The 18,300-nt window shown below is 38.7% G+C and overlaps 1 protein-coding gene across 1 annotated transcript; it reads left to right on the top strand.

The window, feature by feature from the left end:
- The first annotated feature begins 2,066 nt into the window (after positions 1-2,066).
- Positions 2,067-17,627, top strand: LOC129777434 (WASH complex subunit 2). Its single transcript, XM_055783693.1, has 5 exons — positions 2,067-2,226; positions 2,688-2,780; positions 2,847-4,427; positions 11,990-14,096; positions 14,160-17,627. Exons 1-5 carry the CDS (start codon positions 2,224-2,226, stop codon positions 14,279-14,281), a joined length of 3,906 nt encoding a protein of 1,301 aa, XP_055639668.1. The 5' UTR covers positions 2,067-2,223; the 3' UTR covers positions 14,282-17,627.
- The last annotated feature ends 673 nt before the right edge of the window (positions 17,628-18,300 follow it).

Here is an 18,300-nt window from a genome sequence, read left to right as displayed (position 1 = left end):
TGACGGGTTGTTATGCCGCCGGTGTATGTGAATGGTTTCATGAGAATTGCATGGTAGAATAACTGACGTAACGTGACGTGACGGGACGTGAACGTGACGTGGATGTTGTATGTGAATCGCACTTTAGACAACATACTTCGATGGGGAAATATCTCCCCACATTCGACAAAAAAATTAGAGGAACAGAGTGCAAAGTCGGAAATTTTGTGATTTTTGACATGCTGTATCTTCGTGAAAAATCAACGCATATCGATGGAAAGCGCATCATTTTGAAGCTACAACTTTCAGGTATTAGAATATTTTTCGTATATATTTTTATCTTGGTCTGTGTAGGTGTAGCGGGCAACAATATCGGGAAGAAATGAAAAATCGATTTTTCTTTATTTTTACAAGAATCTTCTGGACTAACACATTTTTTTGCCAACCAACTCAATAGCAAATCCAATTAACTTCATCAATCAGCTTTTTTTGGTTCCAACAACGTTCCTGTAGGACCTTCCCACACAATGATATTTCAGTTTGGATGAAAAAACACCCTTTCGTCTTTGATGATGAATAATTCAATAAGCAACAATCGCACCGCAAATCTAAAAGTAGTTTTGAAAACTCCAACAAATTCTGCACAAGGATAATTTGTACTTCGACGAAAAAAAAACTATTTAAATTTTTTGCATCGATTTAAAAAAAGTACCAAAAACAGAATTTTCATAGTGTTTTACAAAATTCACTGTAGTTGTGCGAATATCACAGTAAGTTCTAATGTTTGCAGGCAAGTTTTTAGCCTAATGTATTCCCTAAACATCTGTGAACGTTTCATATTGAAACGTTCAGCCGTTTTTTCAAAGTTTGGAATAAATTAGAGGTGCATTCAATCACAAATCGTACCAGAAGTATAAAATCCTACGCGACTCTCAGAATAAACGATTCATAACAAACATTAGAACTTACTGTGATATTTGCACAACTACAGTGAATTTTGTAAAACACTATGAAAATTCTGTTTTTGGTACTTTTTTACATCGATGCAAAATATTTTAAATTTTTTTGTCTATGTAACAAATTATCCTTGTGCAGAATTTACTGGAGTTTTCAAAACTGCCTTTCGATTTGCGGTGCGATGGTTGCTTATTGAATTATTCATCATTAAAGACGAAGGGGTGATTTTTCATTCAAACTGAAATATCTCTGTGTGGTAAGGTCCTACAGCAAAGTTGTTGAAACCAAAAAAAAACTGATTGATGAGGTTAATTGGATTTGCTGTTGAGTTGGTTCACAAACAATGGGTTAGTCTGGAATATTCTTGGGAAAATAAAGAGAAATCGATTTTTCATATCTTCCCGATATTGTTTCCCACTACACCTACACACACCAAGATAAAAATATATACGAAAAATATTCCAATACCTGAAAGTTGTAGCTTCAAAATGATGCGCTTTCCATCGATATGAGTTGATCTTCTTTCTTTCTTTGTTTTTAAGAGGCTTTAAACTTTGAAGTTCATTCGCCTCTAATGAGTTGATTTTTCACGAAGATGCAGCATGTCAAAAATCACTTAAAATTTCCGACTTCGTACTCTGTTCCTCTAATTTTTATGTCGAGTGTATTTGCAAAGCGAATTCCCCCAGGTACATTGATTTTGAAGTCTGTGTTAAGGAAACCGTAAATCGGAACAATCAAAACGTGACAGGTAGGGTGTTAACGTTAACGCTTAACATTTCACAGTTGTTCAATTGTTTATCTCATGAAAAATAACATTTTATTCATTGTGATAGATACGTAGAAATTCTTCCTATCAATTCATGCAAACATCTTGCCGATCTATTAAGAAATGTTCGAGTTATAAGCATTCGAAATATTTCTTTTTTTCCTGCATGTTCTGTGTTTAGGTTTTCATTTTACCCCCCTATATATGGTCATTTCTGTTGCAGTCGTTTTCTGCAGCGTTTTATTCCGGGAACCATCTCTTTCAAAGGGTCAGTGGTGTATTATGTCTCTAGTCTCTAGCCTCTCTACATTCTCTTCGCAACCTCTGGAATTATCAATATGCCATACAAGCGTCACCTTGTGTCGGTAACCATTAGTTTGTTATGATTGAGTGTAGCGAATTAAAATGAAGTGCAAAATTGTTATCCTGCGCTAATTTGCGCTAAAATTTGATATTATTTGGGTGTGCAGTGCAGAGAACGTTTTCAAAACATTCAACATTCACAAAAGCGCTGAGTAATGGTAACTATCGAATGAATGCTGTTTTCTAGCTCAAACTATGCACGCTGATAAGAATGTCCTCGAAATTAATGTTTTGGTAGAAAACAGGAAAAAAACAGCAAATTGCGATAACAAAGCTTAGAGTCCATTGAAATCCTTTCACATTCACCTAAAATAATTTTTTGATTGATGCATTTGTTTCTTCTGATTTCGATGGAACGAGGACAGATAGAGTAAAAACAATTCAATATTCCAATCCCAAATGCTCAGTTGAGCGGAGCCAATCTCCTGTCGACAGGTACTGATTGGGTAGTTTTCGCGAATCGTAATCATTGCTTACCGGAGCATTGCAGCACATTGGTTTGTGGTTAACGCACGCGAATGTCTTACGACTGTGTTTCTTTTGTAACGGAAACTCGAGAGCACTGAGTTGGTTTTGGTATTTTATTTGTGCTCATCTATGCTTTTTCGCATTATACTAGGCGCTGACACCGGACGACTTGCGAAAGCGTATTCCCCAGTGGTCGTTGGAATCGGACGGGCATTTGCTGCAATACATGGTTCAAATTTCAAAGGTATTGTCGATTTGTGGCTTCACTTATTTCAATGTAAACTATTGATGATTCGCTTAACCTTTCCAGAACCTACAAGAGAAGTGCAAACAAACCCAGAATAATTTGAACAGATTGTTGTTCGAGGTGGACGAGAGCCACATCCGTTTTGGGAACGCTTCAAACACATTCAATGGTGTACAGCAGTTGAAATTTGTGGAAAATCGCGTTAAAGACGACGACGAGAGTTTCTACTCGGTACGTGACGAGGAAGTGGAGAAAGACGAGAAAAGTTCCTATAGTGAGATTTTCCAGATGGCCGTTGAGAACTCAGTTGCGAATATGTACAAATGTTTTGAAAAGGTTACGGTTCAGCTAGAGAGCGACAGCGATAGCGATGATGATGACGAGGAAGCCGCCGCTAGGAATACTGTCCTAAGAGCCGTACAAAAATATCCCTACATTGACAGACCACTGCCATATATTATCGGTTCACAGAAGTGGCGCGAAAAATGGCACGTAGGATTGATTGATTCCGAAGAGGAAACTGATTCTGACACAAAGCAACAGTTCTCGGATTCGAGTGACAGCGAAGGAATGTTTCCTTCCCAAACGAACAGCAACCATACACCGTCTGAGTCGGAAGGATCGGTGTGGGGAGTGCATACTGATCCTAGAAAAAGAGCCTCGTCCAACGATCCAAGCGTATCTGGGGATGATACGCTATCGATTCACTCGGCTTTGAGCACTCCAAAATTACCGGCAATGAGAGCAATGTTGCCGCAGTATAAAGTTCCGGTGTTGCCTGTACAGAAAATGATGCCACCCCCGTTTTCGGCGAACAACAAGACAGACGATGTGTTGAGCGTGTCTTCAAAATCGAAAACTTCGAATTTGTTCGAAGATTCAGACGAGGATTCCACGCCCATCCATAAGCCCAGTGTGCAAACGACTAAACCTCCGCCGGCTTTCTTCAGAGAGAGGATAGCAGAGAGAAAAAGTTTCGATCTATTTGCGGATGAGCCTCCACCGATCGATAGACATGAACCCATTGCTGTTCAGCAGAGAAAGCCGGTTAATTTGTTCATTGAGAGCGATGAGGAGGGCGATTCGTTAAACAATAACCTGCCATCGAACGTAGGCAGTGTTTATCAGGGTGAACCATCGACGTTATCGATCGATTCAAAGCGCGCCATCAAGGTCGAAAGTAATGAGGCTAAATTGGACATATCTGTTGGTAAAAAACCGACAACAGCGAACATTTTCGATGATGTGAACAATAACAATTCCGATATTCTGGAGGAAGATGATTTGTTTGTGCCAGCGAAAAGATCCATTAATGGTGGGCCTGACAGAATACGGAAGATAACAAATCTATTCGATGACGACCCTCCAGTGGATGATTTCGATGAGATATTCAAGCCTAAAGCTGGTGGTCGGAGGACTGTCGATGCGCAATTTGCAACTCCGCCAAAAACAAAACCAGCTGAGGCGAATGAGGGCTCTAGCCAGCAGAATATGGGCAAGAAAGTGAACATATTTGACAGAGAACCTGATTCACAGCGAAGCAATGAAATAGATTCAACGCCTGTTCAGCGACCAGTCAAAACGCCGATTAATCTTTTCGATGATGACGATCTAGAGGGGATATTTGCGAAGGATACACCTGAGGTGAGGCTAGTTTTGTGTGTCCTTTTTCCAGTTAATGTAAAATACGCAACGCACTCCTGCGATTGTTCGCTTCAATGTTACTCGAGACTCTCGAGTCGAGAGAATGCTCTTTTGTAGAATTTACGATATACATCAGCAGAAGAGAAAATGCGATTCTAAAAACTCTCATTTTCATGCGCTATTTGCGATGACAGTCGGACGAAGGCGGCTTCAATTAGGAGCCAAAAAATTTCACATTATGTTATTTAATTAATTGAAATACGTATCCCTGACTCTTATTAAATCGTTTGTCTGTACATTTCCAACATTTTTACTAAAACTTTTTTATTAATTAATTAAAAAATTAATTTTCTGATATGAACTTTTTCGAACATTCATGTTTTCTTACGTAACGTAGCGTAAACATTGAATGGACTAAAAACGTTTATCACGATGTAATTTTCGAACATATGGGAATTCAATTCTCCGATTTTTCTCTCCATTATATTGATCTACGGGAAAAAACGAATACATCAAAATAAAAAAGGCTAAAATCGGACCATTCCTTCTTTGGGTTCGCCGCTTACGAATAGATTTGGCCTTTCATTTTTATTTATGCACTCCTTCCATGCCAAATCGATATAAGATCCGTATTTTTTATATTTTTAGTAGGATGACCATTTCCATTTTAGGGTTGTCCGAAAAATCAACTTTTTCCTCTTTTTTCCAAAAATGACTTTTTTCAAAAATTCATAACTTTTGAACTGCTAGACCGATTCAGATGATCGATATATCAAATTAAAAATCTTTTTTGAAAAAATACTATACCTGCAGAAAATTGGAATCCTGCTCTCGTTATTATTGATTGTATTCGTTTTTTATTGTTTTCGTAGTCCAAAAGCGCTATATTTTTTTATATTTTTTTCTGGAAAGCTGGGGATTTTTCACATAACATATGTCGAAACCAGAGAGGCGTTTTTTCGTTTTTGAGTTATGATTTTTCATAATGATTTTTCTAACGCCTGTAACACCAGTAAATGAAGTCCGAATGAGCTTATATTTTGCATAGAGTATATTATCGTGCAAATCAACATTTCGTAGCTAGTTCCGAATGAAAAATCGAGATAACTATTTTTATTGGCACCCAAAACCATACTTTTCGTTTCGTATTCCGAAAAAAAATACCGATTTTTGACAAAAAAAGTCACAGGAAGGTTGTGTCCGAGACACGACCACATAGTTGACGTAGGATTCCGTTAGGCTATCTGTTGATTTTGGATATGTTTGAAGAATTACATAGTTAAACTCTTTTATAATGATTTGGTTTTAATGTCTATGTTAAGGAACACATTTCGGTAGGAACAAAAGTTCTCCCTACTTTCATATATTTGTAATGTCGATTTCCTTCAGGCAGCTTGGTTACGATGTTTCTGTTAGGGAACACATTTCGGTGGGAGCAAAAACTCCCCTTACTTTCATGTATTTGCAATGCCGAATTCCCCAGGCAGGTTGGGTTTGATGTCTCTGTTAGGGAATACATTTCGGTAGGAACAAAAGTTTCCCCCTATTTTCAAGTATTTGCAATGCCGATTTTCCCCAGGCAGCTTGGTTTTGATGTCTCTGTTAGGGACCCGCCGCATGTGTCGTCAATTTCGACCAATCAGAAGTGGGTATTTCCGTTAGGATAGGGGTTGAGATTTTTCAATTGTTCGATAGTTAGTTTCATGACATACATTATTTTCTTTAATATAAAAAATTGTTATGAAGTGCCGAAATCGATTGACGCAAAAATTTCATCAATCCATCATGAAATGAATGAGCAATAAGCGTTTGAAATTGGACAATTTTCACGATGTGCTTGATTTTCGATTTTCAATTTGTATCCCAATATGTTCCCGAAAGACGTAATCCTACGTCAAAACATTTTCGAGATGACTTTAGATCTCGACGTTTCATGCCAATGTCTTAATTTGGCATCAAATTTTTTTTTCGAAAACCCCGACATCTCGGATTTCAAAAAGTTACCCCATAAAAAATGTTCACCACCTCGAAAAAACCCTATGCAAAGCATCAGCTCAATCGGACTTAAGGGAGAGTGGCGCAAAGCGATCAAAGTTTGAGTTTTTTAAAAATCTAAAAATCACCCAAGGGGGCAGCCCATTTTCATTGACACCCTACTGTGTATAGATAATGTTGTCTTCGAAAACAAATTCGTATGAGATTTTTTTCACCACCAGCAAAAAGAATTGTTTTTCATTTAAATAGAACACTAATTTGATACGGAGAAGTTAACTTTCTTTCATAATTTAAATTTTAAAAATGTTTTCATTTCGCTTGAAAATCGATTATTATCTTTGACGCTCCCCTCAATCAATGCTCAATGCCGTCAACGCGAATTGCTCCCTACTGCTCTCGCATCTATCTCCATTTATGGAGGGGATTCCCCTTAGAGCCCCGTAGACGGCAGACTTTTTATCAGCCGATAGTTTGGTCGGTTTTTTTTTTGCATTTATCATTGCTTCAGTTTACTGTCATCATAATGATCCATTGATAATTTAGGCTTTCTTCAGAATATTTTTTGGGCATTCTAGGTGGCAAGCTCTAGAATACGCGTGATCACAGTGCAAGTCGGAGGAAATTTCTTTGACGAAAAATTCCCCCGACCAGAACGGGAATTGAACCCGAACACCTGGCATGTTAGTTATGACGCTAACCACTCGGCCACGGGTGCAGCAAAAAATATACTATAAAACTACTGTAAATCATGAAAAAGACAATTTTGTTTATATGTTTTGAAACATTCGAATACCTGATTTGACAAAGGTGTGCTGAATTAGAGCATTCAAAAAAGTGGACAAACCATGATCATATTTTCGACTGGACAAACCAAAATCATTTACCTAGGTGAACCGCCATTCGAGATGGTATGTGTGCAGAGGATGGTTCATGCTCCAGTCAGGTGTGAGGAGTGTCCAGCCAACATATCGCTTGATACCCCATACGGGGTTGAGGCCAGGCAAAAATATCAATCCCTAACAGGTGAGACGCTGCCTCGTCCAATGTAGATAAGTCGATGCTCTCCTAGAGCCTGGGATGCCGTTCCTCTCAGTATTAGCTGGAGCATAAAAATGGCACGTTAGGGCTGGGGATAACCCTCAGAAGGTGCAAGTGGTGGTGAACGAGGTCCTACGTACTGACATTGCTAATAAACGCATTGTCTATACCGACAGGTCCGCCACCTATGACGTCTTAGCCATTGGTATACTCGATGGTAATGCTGAGACTAGTATTAGAGTTACCAACGAGTTTGAAACTCTCGCCATTAAGTTGGCATTAGAGAGCGTCACCAATGCACAATGGTTTTGGAGGTGTATTTAAATGGAAATGAGCATCTATGAGCATGAGCATCGACAATTATTATCTAGACAAAAACTGTCTTCGACAAAGTTGTTGCATATGATGGAACCGATTTTTTGCTCTAACTTTTATTTAACAAATCCTACATCAAAATTGTTTTGGAAGGACTTTTAAAGCTTATCAAGACAAATATATTGCGATGCAAAACTTCTCAATATCTTAATCCTTCTTAAAGTTATTGATGCTTTTTCACCCAAAAACTTACGATTTCAATTTTAGTTCACTTAAATACAAAAAATAACATGGTTTTGTAAACCCCACATTATGTGGAGTCAAGTGTGGTCTTTTAAATAACGAACATTCTTTATGTTTGCCCCAAAATAAATGACAAGCGAATGAACAGAGCGTATTTTTTGGGAAGAAATATCAATAATTGAGTAGATGAATATTTTGGATCTTTAGAACAATATCTAAAGCGTTACATAGGGGTTTTTGAAAATTCAAAAAATTGACAAAACGGCGCCCATTTTTGTTAAAAATTAGATATTTTTCATTAAAAATTTCTAAATAGTGATTTTCAAAAAATCGAAAAAATGAGATATGAAAAACGGCTGTGTAACGCCTTAGATAATTCAATTTTACATGCTGACAAAATTTTCCAGCCAAATCTGTCGAGTAGATCCTGAAATATCGATACCACCAGTTGAAATAACATGATTTCGAGAAAAACACTTTTTAAAATTCGTGCAGCAATACTATATCCCTTGAAAAAACTTCATACTTTTGGCTGTAACTTTCCAACGGAATCAAATATCGAAAAATCCTTTTAGGACAATTTCCCAAAAATGCAAAAAAAACAAAATTTTATTTTTTTCGATTTTCCAGACCGGGGTCCCCCTTAAATGCACCTCCTGGACCATTGTGCAATGCTAATAGCGTCATAGTAAACACCTCATCATTCAATAAATTAAAGAGCAGCTGAGGGGTAGTAATGCGACCCAATTCTAACGGAATGCATGTGAACTGCGGACCTTCGAAAGAGATACGGCTTAACCGGTGGCCTAGATGTCGTATTGCAAAACGACACACGGAAAGAAAAAGACACTCTGTTTTTTTTTAAAAGAGGCTAACCTGATTCAGTACATTTTATACTGTAATCAATCTGCAGGGTTTGAACGCTTACACCCTGGTATTATATACCGTAGAACTAAAAGAGGCGCCTGCGCCCACTTGAAATGATTTACTACAAGTATTGTGTAACTTTGAGTGGTTGTTCTGGTGTGTAAGGAGGGAAAAAGAGGCGAATGGCTGTCATACAGCTCAAAGTCTCTATGATCCAATTCAACAATACATGAAACATTTGACATTTGATGTAGAAATGTTACACAATGCTTGAATCAATCAACCGATTAAAACCGTTGTCTAATGCAAACATATTCCAACCAAACATGACATTGAAACTTCTCGGAAAACTCTGAAGGAAAATTCGAAAAATTGAATTCGGATATGGTCGGTATTAAGTCGGAGGGGACCAAGTCGCTAAATTCAAAACTTCGAGTTATTGATTACATTTGGTTACGCATTATGTGAACTACATACCAGATTTGGAAAATCACGCATACAGCAGGAATAATTGCACGAAATTTGCTATGATTGATCAACGAAAATCCCTCATAGTATGCAGTCAGAGCGGACCATGTACCATTTACCATGGCGAAATGGCTCTATATCATGTGCAGAAAGAATGGATCAATCATTTGTATATTGAATTTAAACTATTTTCAAGCACCGAATTCAAACCAACTAAACTTTTTCTTGAAGCCAATAGGTACCTTGTTGAAATGTGCTTGAACCCGTTAGTGTAAAATGTACACATTCTGAGTACATTAAAAAATAAATTTGGTCCACTCTAACTGAACGGATCAGTGAAAAATGTTGGTCTTAAGTGTGAATGATCGCAAAATATACTATTTCACAGTGCGATTTAGACTGTAGTGATGACAACGAATTCGAATTTGACGATTCTATTGATGAATACTGTCTAAGATGTTTGAAAATGGGATGTTTATGCTTTAGCATGTTTGCCGTGCAATCATATTCATGCCTGTAATAGATGGCAGAGACTATTATGTTGAACGTAACCAAATGTGTATGCGGCTCCAATCTCACACCCCTTCTCTCTCTCTCTCTCTTATTTTTATAACAGAACTAGCTGACCCGGCAAACTTCGTCCCGCCCAAAATTTGTGTTTTGTTATCAATACCTTCAAACATCCACGTTTACTTACTATGAGCAAGTTAATGGGTGCAATCGCAGAACTGTTCATTGGTTGATCTTCTAATTGACCCCGTTGAATTTACCTTTTACTATAAAATTCCTAGTATTTCTAACAAAACTGTTTCATTTCTATGGCAGACCTCCCCCCTCCCCTCTTCAGAAAGGTAGGAGGAGTGTTGAACCACCTTAGAAATGTTTCTTGCTCCCTAAAACCTCCACATGCCAAATGTGGTTCAGTTTGCTTGATTAATTTTTTAATTATGCAGAAATGTATGCTTCATTTGTAAGGCAGTACCATATAAAGAGAAACTGATAAAAAAAGAAGTTACCCCATCAATGGACGGTTTATTGTCTACCCATCGTAAACTCAAACCAACGAACTTAGACATTTATCAACTATGCTATAAAGGTCCTCGCATTGGTATTAGTTAGTATTTTGGCGGGTTTACATTAGGGAGATCTATAGCTATAGATGGATTTATTCACGTGAAATAGGTGTAAACGGGTGAGAATAAATATGATACACTTATTCGAGGTATATATTACTTGAATAAATTCAGCATATGTAAACGCTTGTGAATTTCTCACTGGTGAGAAATCACTAAAGTTGGATGCAGTTCTACTTCAGGTGAATAAATTCACCGAAGATATGAATATATTCATTATAGAAGTTCACGCTAGTGTAAACGGTTGATGCGATTTCTAATAAATCTTCATATGAATATATCACTAGTCTAAACCCACCCTTAGGCGTGCAAAATAGCGCACACACACTGCACGCTATTTTATACATGTGAGTAATTTTCGTGTAGGATACAAAAGAATCTAGCTCATCTGTAGCGTATGTCAAACCACGCTGAACTCAAACATCGATGCATGCACACGTACATGGGAGAGAGAAAGAGAGGAACGAATTCGTTTTGGGGGAAGGAAGAATGAAATGATATAGTCGAGTCGGTAGAGGGAGATAGTGACTAAACGCCCGACTGACTTTTCAGTCATTTTGGCGGGAAACTGAGTGAAGAAGCCAAAAGTCATTACTAACTGAATACGGATATAGTTAGTCAGATAGTCAGCTGACTATCCTCAGTTGACTATGACTATGCAAAGCCCTGCTATATACACTCTGCCCTACCGACACAAACCGTTCATTAACTGTAATAAAATTAATCAGTCTTATAATGGTCGAACAATAGTATTGAGTGCTCAATAAAACAAAATGCTGAACTATACGTTGTATAAAAGCTTATTTAGGACAAACTAAAGCTTTTGTTCAGCCTTTACCTGAGTAATATGCCAGAGAAATAATTTGAAAGCGTTTATTCAACTGCAAAGCAGCCGCATGACGGATTACCAAAATGAGCATTCGCTGCCAGTGCTTTCAAGCTCATGTTCGACTGCTTGGCATTACATTTTTAAGTGTTCTAACGGAGCAAATGGTTTAATGGAGGATCATCGATGGAAAGGTCGTAATTGTTGAATCATGACAATTTTTATTTTTTTTTTCAAATGTTCATTAGAACTGAACAAGTTTTATCTGGTAGCTGTAAAAGACTCTAACAACCGTCTGTCAAGGTGCTAAAAAATTTGGTAGAAGAAAATAATGCAGTCAAACGAAGATCTTCTTCGATATCGCAGTCTAAGATGGCCCTGAAGTTGTGTACTTTTTTCTGTCACAGAGAAATCGTCATTTTCTACATTAATGAAAAGATATTTCTAACGTTGCTAATTTATATATTTCATCCTTATTAGCTCTGCAGAACATTATTCTTTTATTTAACACATACCATTAAAAAATTAAATCGATTAGTCGTGTGTAACTACGTATTCAAATCTATTATTTTACTTGCTTTTTGCTTCGTGTAGTGTATATATTTGCTTTGTGCAAACTGGCTGTGAAACTCAGCTTCGATGTCCCGTTTAAATTATATTTATTTTATCTTCCACAGCTAGATGTTGGCTCCAAGAGGGTACCAGAGAAGTCAAAAATCAATCTGTTTGATGATACCGACGATGAAATTAGGATTCCGTCCAGTGAGATTGTATCCAAGGAGCTAGTTTCTAATGAGACTAACGGTTCCAATGGTGCTCGATCTGATTTCAGCATACGATCAGAGGTCCTTAAGAAGAAAACGATTTTCGAATCTGATTCTGATGGTGATAGTGAGAATGATTCTCTTTTCAATAGTCGCACAGTTCTCTCGCGTGTACCAGAACCGGTTCAACGAAAGACTAGCGAGGATTCGCAAAACCCCATCATCGAACACGAAGTAGATTTAAAGGTTGATTCGGTCGAAGATAGTAGTAATCCCGAAAAGAATGATGTTGAGTATGTGGAACCACAAGTTTCAATGGAACCCCCAGAGATTCCCCCATTCGAAGATCAACAGCAAGAGAACATGAACGTGACTAACGATATCGACTACTATTTAACTTCCTACGAAGTGTCTGGATCATCGAAGGAGATTAGCTCATCCATCCTGATAGATTCAAAGTCAAAACTCAATGGTGTACCGGAAAGGTGTGACGGTTCGCCCGAGAAACAGCCAATGGAGCAGACTCTTTTATATGAACCTTACACTCTTGATGCTGCCGTGACGCCATTGGAAACAAACGATACTTGCGCAGTGATAAACCATACATCAGAGGAGGATGTATTACCCACGGTAGCGATGTCTATCGGAAACAAACCATTGCTAGTGGAAGCTAAAAGTGCCTTAAGCTACAACTCAATCGGCTTATTTGATGATGTGCCACCCTCCGACGATGATTTCGATGAACCTCGAGTGTCTTCTACTGTTGATCAGAACGAAGATGGGTTATTCGCTGGGCGATCATCGACTGCATCGAACGGCAATGCTAGTGGAGCCAGTGGCAATCTCTATTTCTTCATGGATGTTGATGGACCTCCTCCTGACGATATGGCATCAGTGGAAGAACACGCTGATCGAGATGAGGTGGACGAAAAAAGTAACTTGGCAAAAATACAGGATCCTTCCATCAAACGCATATCGGCTATTATTGAAGAACGTCAACGAAATGAAATCAACTTCGAACAAACCAAGCCGAAGCCGAAACCGAACAAACTAAACACCAAAGTTAACATTAACGTAAATGCGCTGCTACCGGGGGCACGGAAAATTCCACCTACTCCAAGCAACAGACAAGAAAGTGAGTCTGTAACTGCTCCTTCAATAGTCACAACGACCAATCGTGGCGATTCTGTCGCTGAAACTGCCGAACAGAAATCAGAGTCCCAAACTGCTGCACCGGACAAACTGATTGGGGTGACCAAAGGCCGCGCTAGAATACAGGTTAAACGAAAACCTTCCTCCCGACAGCATAGAAGGACAAATTATGAAAATAGTAAAACTGCTGATTTCGCACACGATAATCAGTCGATATCTGCCGAAAAAGCGCCCGCGGAAGAGGTGCGCGTTGTGCTTGGTTCGGAAGTGAGAGTACAGCACGAAGAAATAATAGCTGCTCCCCCAAGGGTAGACCATTTGTTTCCCATCGTTGTAGAGAACAATCCGGGTCAATTCCTTAGTTCTGATCCGATACCATCGGAAGCCATTCCAAAGGCTAAAGGATTGTTCAGTGAGGAGGAATCAGATGGAGACGACCTATTCGGCAGGAAAGGTGCAAATATCGCTACGAATGTACAGAGTGTGGTCGCTACTACTAGGCAAAATCCAAAGTCAACTAACCCTCGACCAACCGTTAATTCACATTCAATTTTCACCGACAGCGATGACGATGATGATGATTTATTTTCAAATAACAACTCTCAGCCTAAAACGTTAGGACAGTCAAGCATCCAAGCTACACGGAAAACGTCGATTGTTGAGAAGAAAAGCATATTTGGATCTGATGAAGACAGCGACGGTGAGTTGTTTAGTGCAACAAAAAAGAAGAACACCGATCGTGTTCAAAATAGTAGCAAGCCATTTGATGCCGTCAAACAAAAAACAGCTCGAGCGGTAACTTCTACCAATAGCCTTTTCGGGGATGACGAAGATGACGATGATGACGATCTATTTCGTTCCAACAAAAGTAAGTTCTAGTTTTTTTTGTTTGTGTTTAAACTCCATATAACGCCATTTTCATCCTCCCTAGAACAACTAGCGAATTCCAAGCCAGCGCAGACAAGTGGAAATAAGAGTATAGGAAAAAATTATGCTAAAAGTAATGTTTCCACTCAGGATGATCCTCTAGCCGACCTGTTGGGTTCATCATAAGCAATTTTACGCTCGCAGTGTTGTGTAGCGTCGATTGTAAGTAGTTACTCGGAAAGAGGCAGGTTCTTATCTGAACCAATTATTAGAGAAATGATGCTGTGGAAGATTCGAATTCGATAACTTTTTTTTCTCATATGATTCGGTTGTTGAACAAAAATCTAGTCAAAATTCACCAGCCAACACAACGATTTCTTTCCTTCGCACAGTGATTTTCCTTCGGCGAACATTCCAAAACAGTAAAAAGATTCTATTATTTATATTTAAGTTTAAGTAGTTTGAGATTTTGTACGGTGAGTAAATACTAAGCGGTTTGGCCAGTTCAGTGGATTACTCGAAGATTATCTATGGTCAATAGTATCATGATGAATTTTGTTTTTAAATTCCAAGATACAGTTACCGCTTGATGGGTTTCGTTACTTTTTGACGATTTTCATTTTTCTTCATAGAACGTCGCTTTTATGCATAATCTTACGGAAAAACACAAAAAAGTTATAGTTTGTTCCCAGCTTTTAAAAAAACAACATCAAGCTCAATTGTATTGTATTTTTTGTAGATCCATATCGAATAAATTGGTTCAAGTACAAGAATTTCAAGTCACACTTTCAGCAGGGCTAATGCACTCATTTCTGGTTTGGAAAAACGAACTAATTCTCAAACAAATAAGAAGAAGTTTAACAAAACACGTGTACACCTTATTAGCGAATGCCTAATAACAATGACATTTATATTCTGCGATTTTTTTTGTTCCCAGTATATAAAAAACAACATCAAGTTCAATAGTCCCATGTTGATATTCTAGGCATAACAGTCCCACCATGAATTTTAAAACCCGTAATCAAGCTTGATTGATTCAGTGAGGGGATCTCATCACATTTCATTAAACAATAGTATAGTGCTTATAAAAAACCCTCTGTATTGCTAAATTGAAATGCTTAAAGCTTTTGGTAGTCAAATATGCGAGAAAACTTTGATTACGTTACGTTGAGATCGGCCTCTGCCGAGAAGAGGACGACACATGATTGCTTTCGTGTTCCGCAGTCGACAAGACCGCCGCCGAGCTTCACCAGAAATCCGGAATGCAATTTTCTGTCTCCGTCGTCAGCGGCCCAATCGGCATGAAGCATTCCATCTCGTCGCATCCGAATCTCAGGTGCTGACGATGATCCTTTAAGCTCTTTAGGTATCGAAGGTCTCTCTTGGTTTTACTTTTCTGCCCAGGGTAGGGTACGCAAATGTCCGGCCGGGTGTTGACCGAAACCGTAAAGCAAACAGCCTACCAGACAGCGGAATGACGTACAGTAGAACTCCTATTATCCGAGGAATAGTCTGGCTTGCTCACTGGGAATAACTAAAATCGCGGATAACGCAATACAGTACTTAAAATGAGTTCTAAATTATGCAACTATCCATCTACAAGGTCGTGTACACCAGTGGTCAGATAATGTGAAAGCCATGACCAAACCAAAAGTGCATGTGCCTATCATTCACTGACAAATTCCGGGAAGGCCTATGGATTTACTATGGAACTCACTGTCGCGAATAAACCGGGGTTCCACTGTATTTGTAGGCAATGTACACTTTTCCTCTCTATTTGCTTGAGGTGTCCGAGGTCAATCGTGTCCGAATCGTCGAATCATCTTTTTGATGTAGCTTGCTTGATCGAGAGTGTAGTGTCCACCGTCCCTCGTCACTTGAGACGAACTCATTCTCGGAGTTGCAGGCGACGACCATATCGTGAACGTATATGAGGATGTAGGTCTACTTTCTACCGTGGTTGAGGATATACAGACAAGTGTCGGCATCCGCCTGGTGGAAGCCCATGGACTTGAATTCTCCGTCCATCTACTTGTTCCATGCTCGAGCGGACTGCTTGAATCCGTAGATGCTGCGCTTGAGGTGACAAACCATGCCGTCGTGTCGATCGAGGCCTTTATGAACGTGTGGCTCCGCGTACAGGTTGGCATTCATTGTATCCTGGTGTTTGACCACCATTTGCTGTTTGTTGGCCAAAACGAGGACTGTTCAAAGCTTTCCGTTGACGGGTCATTGATCAAAGCATCTTGAATACTGGCCTGGACTCCGTATGAGTCTCGGATTGAATGAAAACTGGGGCAATTGTCAATTATATGTTTGTCATTCCGCTTTATAATACTTTGACGGCCATGGTGTTTTGGCCAAAAAGTTCGTGAAAACCTGGAGGGTTCAATGGTTGATTCTTATACTAGATGGTGCCAGGAACCCATCCAGCATAACATTTCATCCCCATCTGCCATATAAGGGTAAAAACTACCCGTGTGTAGTACTGCACACGCGGTCCCAACTCAAGGTAAACGAGTAAAATATCAATAAAAATCATTTTGAAACAATTCATTTTTTCGATATTACATTTTTATAACATTGTTTCAAAATCGTAAAATGTCTTCTATTAACAATCCAGACATAACAACTTTTCGGAGCATTTCGGGTAGTGATAAATTGTAATTGGTAGAATAAGACAAACAGTGATGCCAAACTATGAGATGCCAAACTATATATTGTGGGCAGCAAAAAACGAAAAACATTAGTTTTAACGCTGTAGCGCACACGTTTGGAACTTTGGAAGATTTTGCGTGTGCAATGCTGCACTCATGGTCCCAGCGGAATAATTTTTAAGTGCAGTACGGCACTCATGGCCGTCTAAGTGTTAATATCTTGGATTCTAGGCAAGGTACTGTTGTAGAGTCGGATGAAATACAAAAAGGTTGCATGGCGCGAGAATTGTTATCAGATTACGGAATTGTTTATCAGTGTAATAATAGCGATCAGCCGGTATTAAGAGCTGACCATTTAATGTAGTTTTGGTAATGGACAATGATCTGCACAAATGGGGCATGATACTTTTTTCAGGCGTTAATTATTCAATTAATCCCCATCCAGCGGTGACTGAATCTGCGATTTTGATTTTTCTACTCAACGCTTTTATAGTGCAGCCGATCGCAAATCAAAACATTCTTCTTCTGAAAAAACGAATTCGATATTATGTCGTGTAATGCACATCTCCCAAATTTTCGATGAAAAAACATTTGTAAATCAATACATACTTCCGTTCTCTGTACAGTTTTTTCACGGTTGAGATGGAAGAAACGATAGATAATAAAACTAGCAATTTGAACTATTGAAAAAATCGAAAATCATAAAAATCATAGCGTTTATCTTTTTCATACATTTGATTGTAGTGGTTTATTGGTTATTACTGTTAAAATCAGTAGAACAAAATACATATACAATTTGTCCACCTAGCGTTATTGAGCTGTAAGTAAATAGTAATAAACACAAGTTATTGTTATAAAATTTTATATGTAATACAAGGATAGTAAACATTTATCAATAAATTTATATTCATATTTAACAAATTTTCTCAATACGAAAGAAATTCTTCCCCAACCAATGGGCTTTTTTGTCGGAATGCACATGATGCCACAACCCCCCTTGCGACCAGTTTACTGAACTTACTGATTTCCTGTGGGGCTACGTCAAGTCTATGGTCAATGCCAACAAGCCAGCGACGATTGATGAACTTAGTACGAATATCGAACGTGAAATTGCAGCAGTATCGGCCGATTCATGCTTGAAATCCGTCGAAAATTGGGTTCAGCGTCTGGACTTCTGCAGGCGTGCTCGTGGTGACCATGCAAAATAATTCGAATTCCAAATGTACTTTTACATGAATAAAGAATTACATTTATATCCAAAACCGTTTTTTGTTTTATTTAAAAAAAACCTTTTTGAGCGCTCTTATTGAAGAACCCGATATGAATGATAAAGTGAAAATTAAGTTTATCTTTGTCCAAGTCCATACGTTCCCCGATGTTCCTTGGGTAAAACGCGGTCTTTCTCTGCTTCACCTCCAGTTTCCTGACTGGTCCAAGAGCTTTTGGGAATTCTAGGTCCTGTGACAATCCTCGATGTAACTGGTCCTCGCTTCATTTTTAAGATGGGCAAACCGTTCGCGAACGGTACGAAAGAACTAGTTCGCCAAA

The sequence above is a fragment of the Toxorhynchites rutilus genome, chromosome 3 (assembly GCF_029784135.1).
Source record: "Toxorhynchites rutilus septentrionalis strain SRP chromosome 3, ASM2978413v1, whole genome shotgun sequence".
Classification (NCBI taxonomy): domain Eukaryota; kingdom Metazoa; phylum Arthropoda; class Insecta; order Diptera; family Culicidae; genus Toxorhynchites; species Toxorhynchites rutilus.
The sequence above is the reverse complement of the archived record's forward strand: the minus strand, read 5'-3'. Positions and strand labels throughout refer to the sequence as shown.

What these genes read in the sequence shown, in the direction of transcription:
- LOC129777434 (XM_055783693.1), top strand. An exon ending in ACATGGTTCAAATTTCAAAG is followed by an intron (nt 2,781 to 2,846) that starts GTATTGTCGATT and finishes TAACCTTTCCAG; the next exon opens with AACCTACAAGAGAAGTGCAA. An exon ending in TTGCGAAGGATACACCTGAG is followed by an intron (nt 4,428 to 11,989) that starts GTGAGGCTAGTT and finishes TATCTTCCACAG; the next exon opens with CTAGATGTTGGCTCCAAGAG.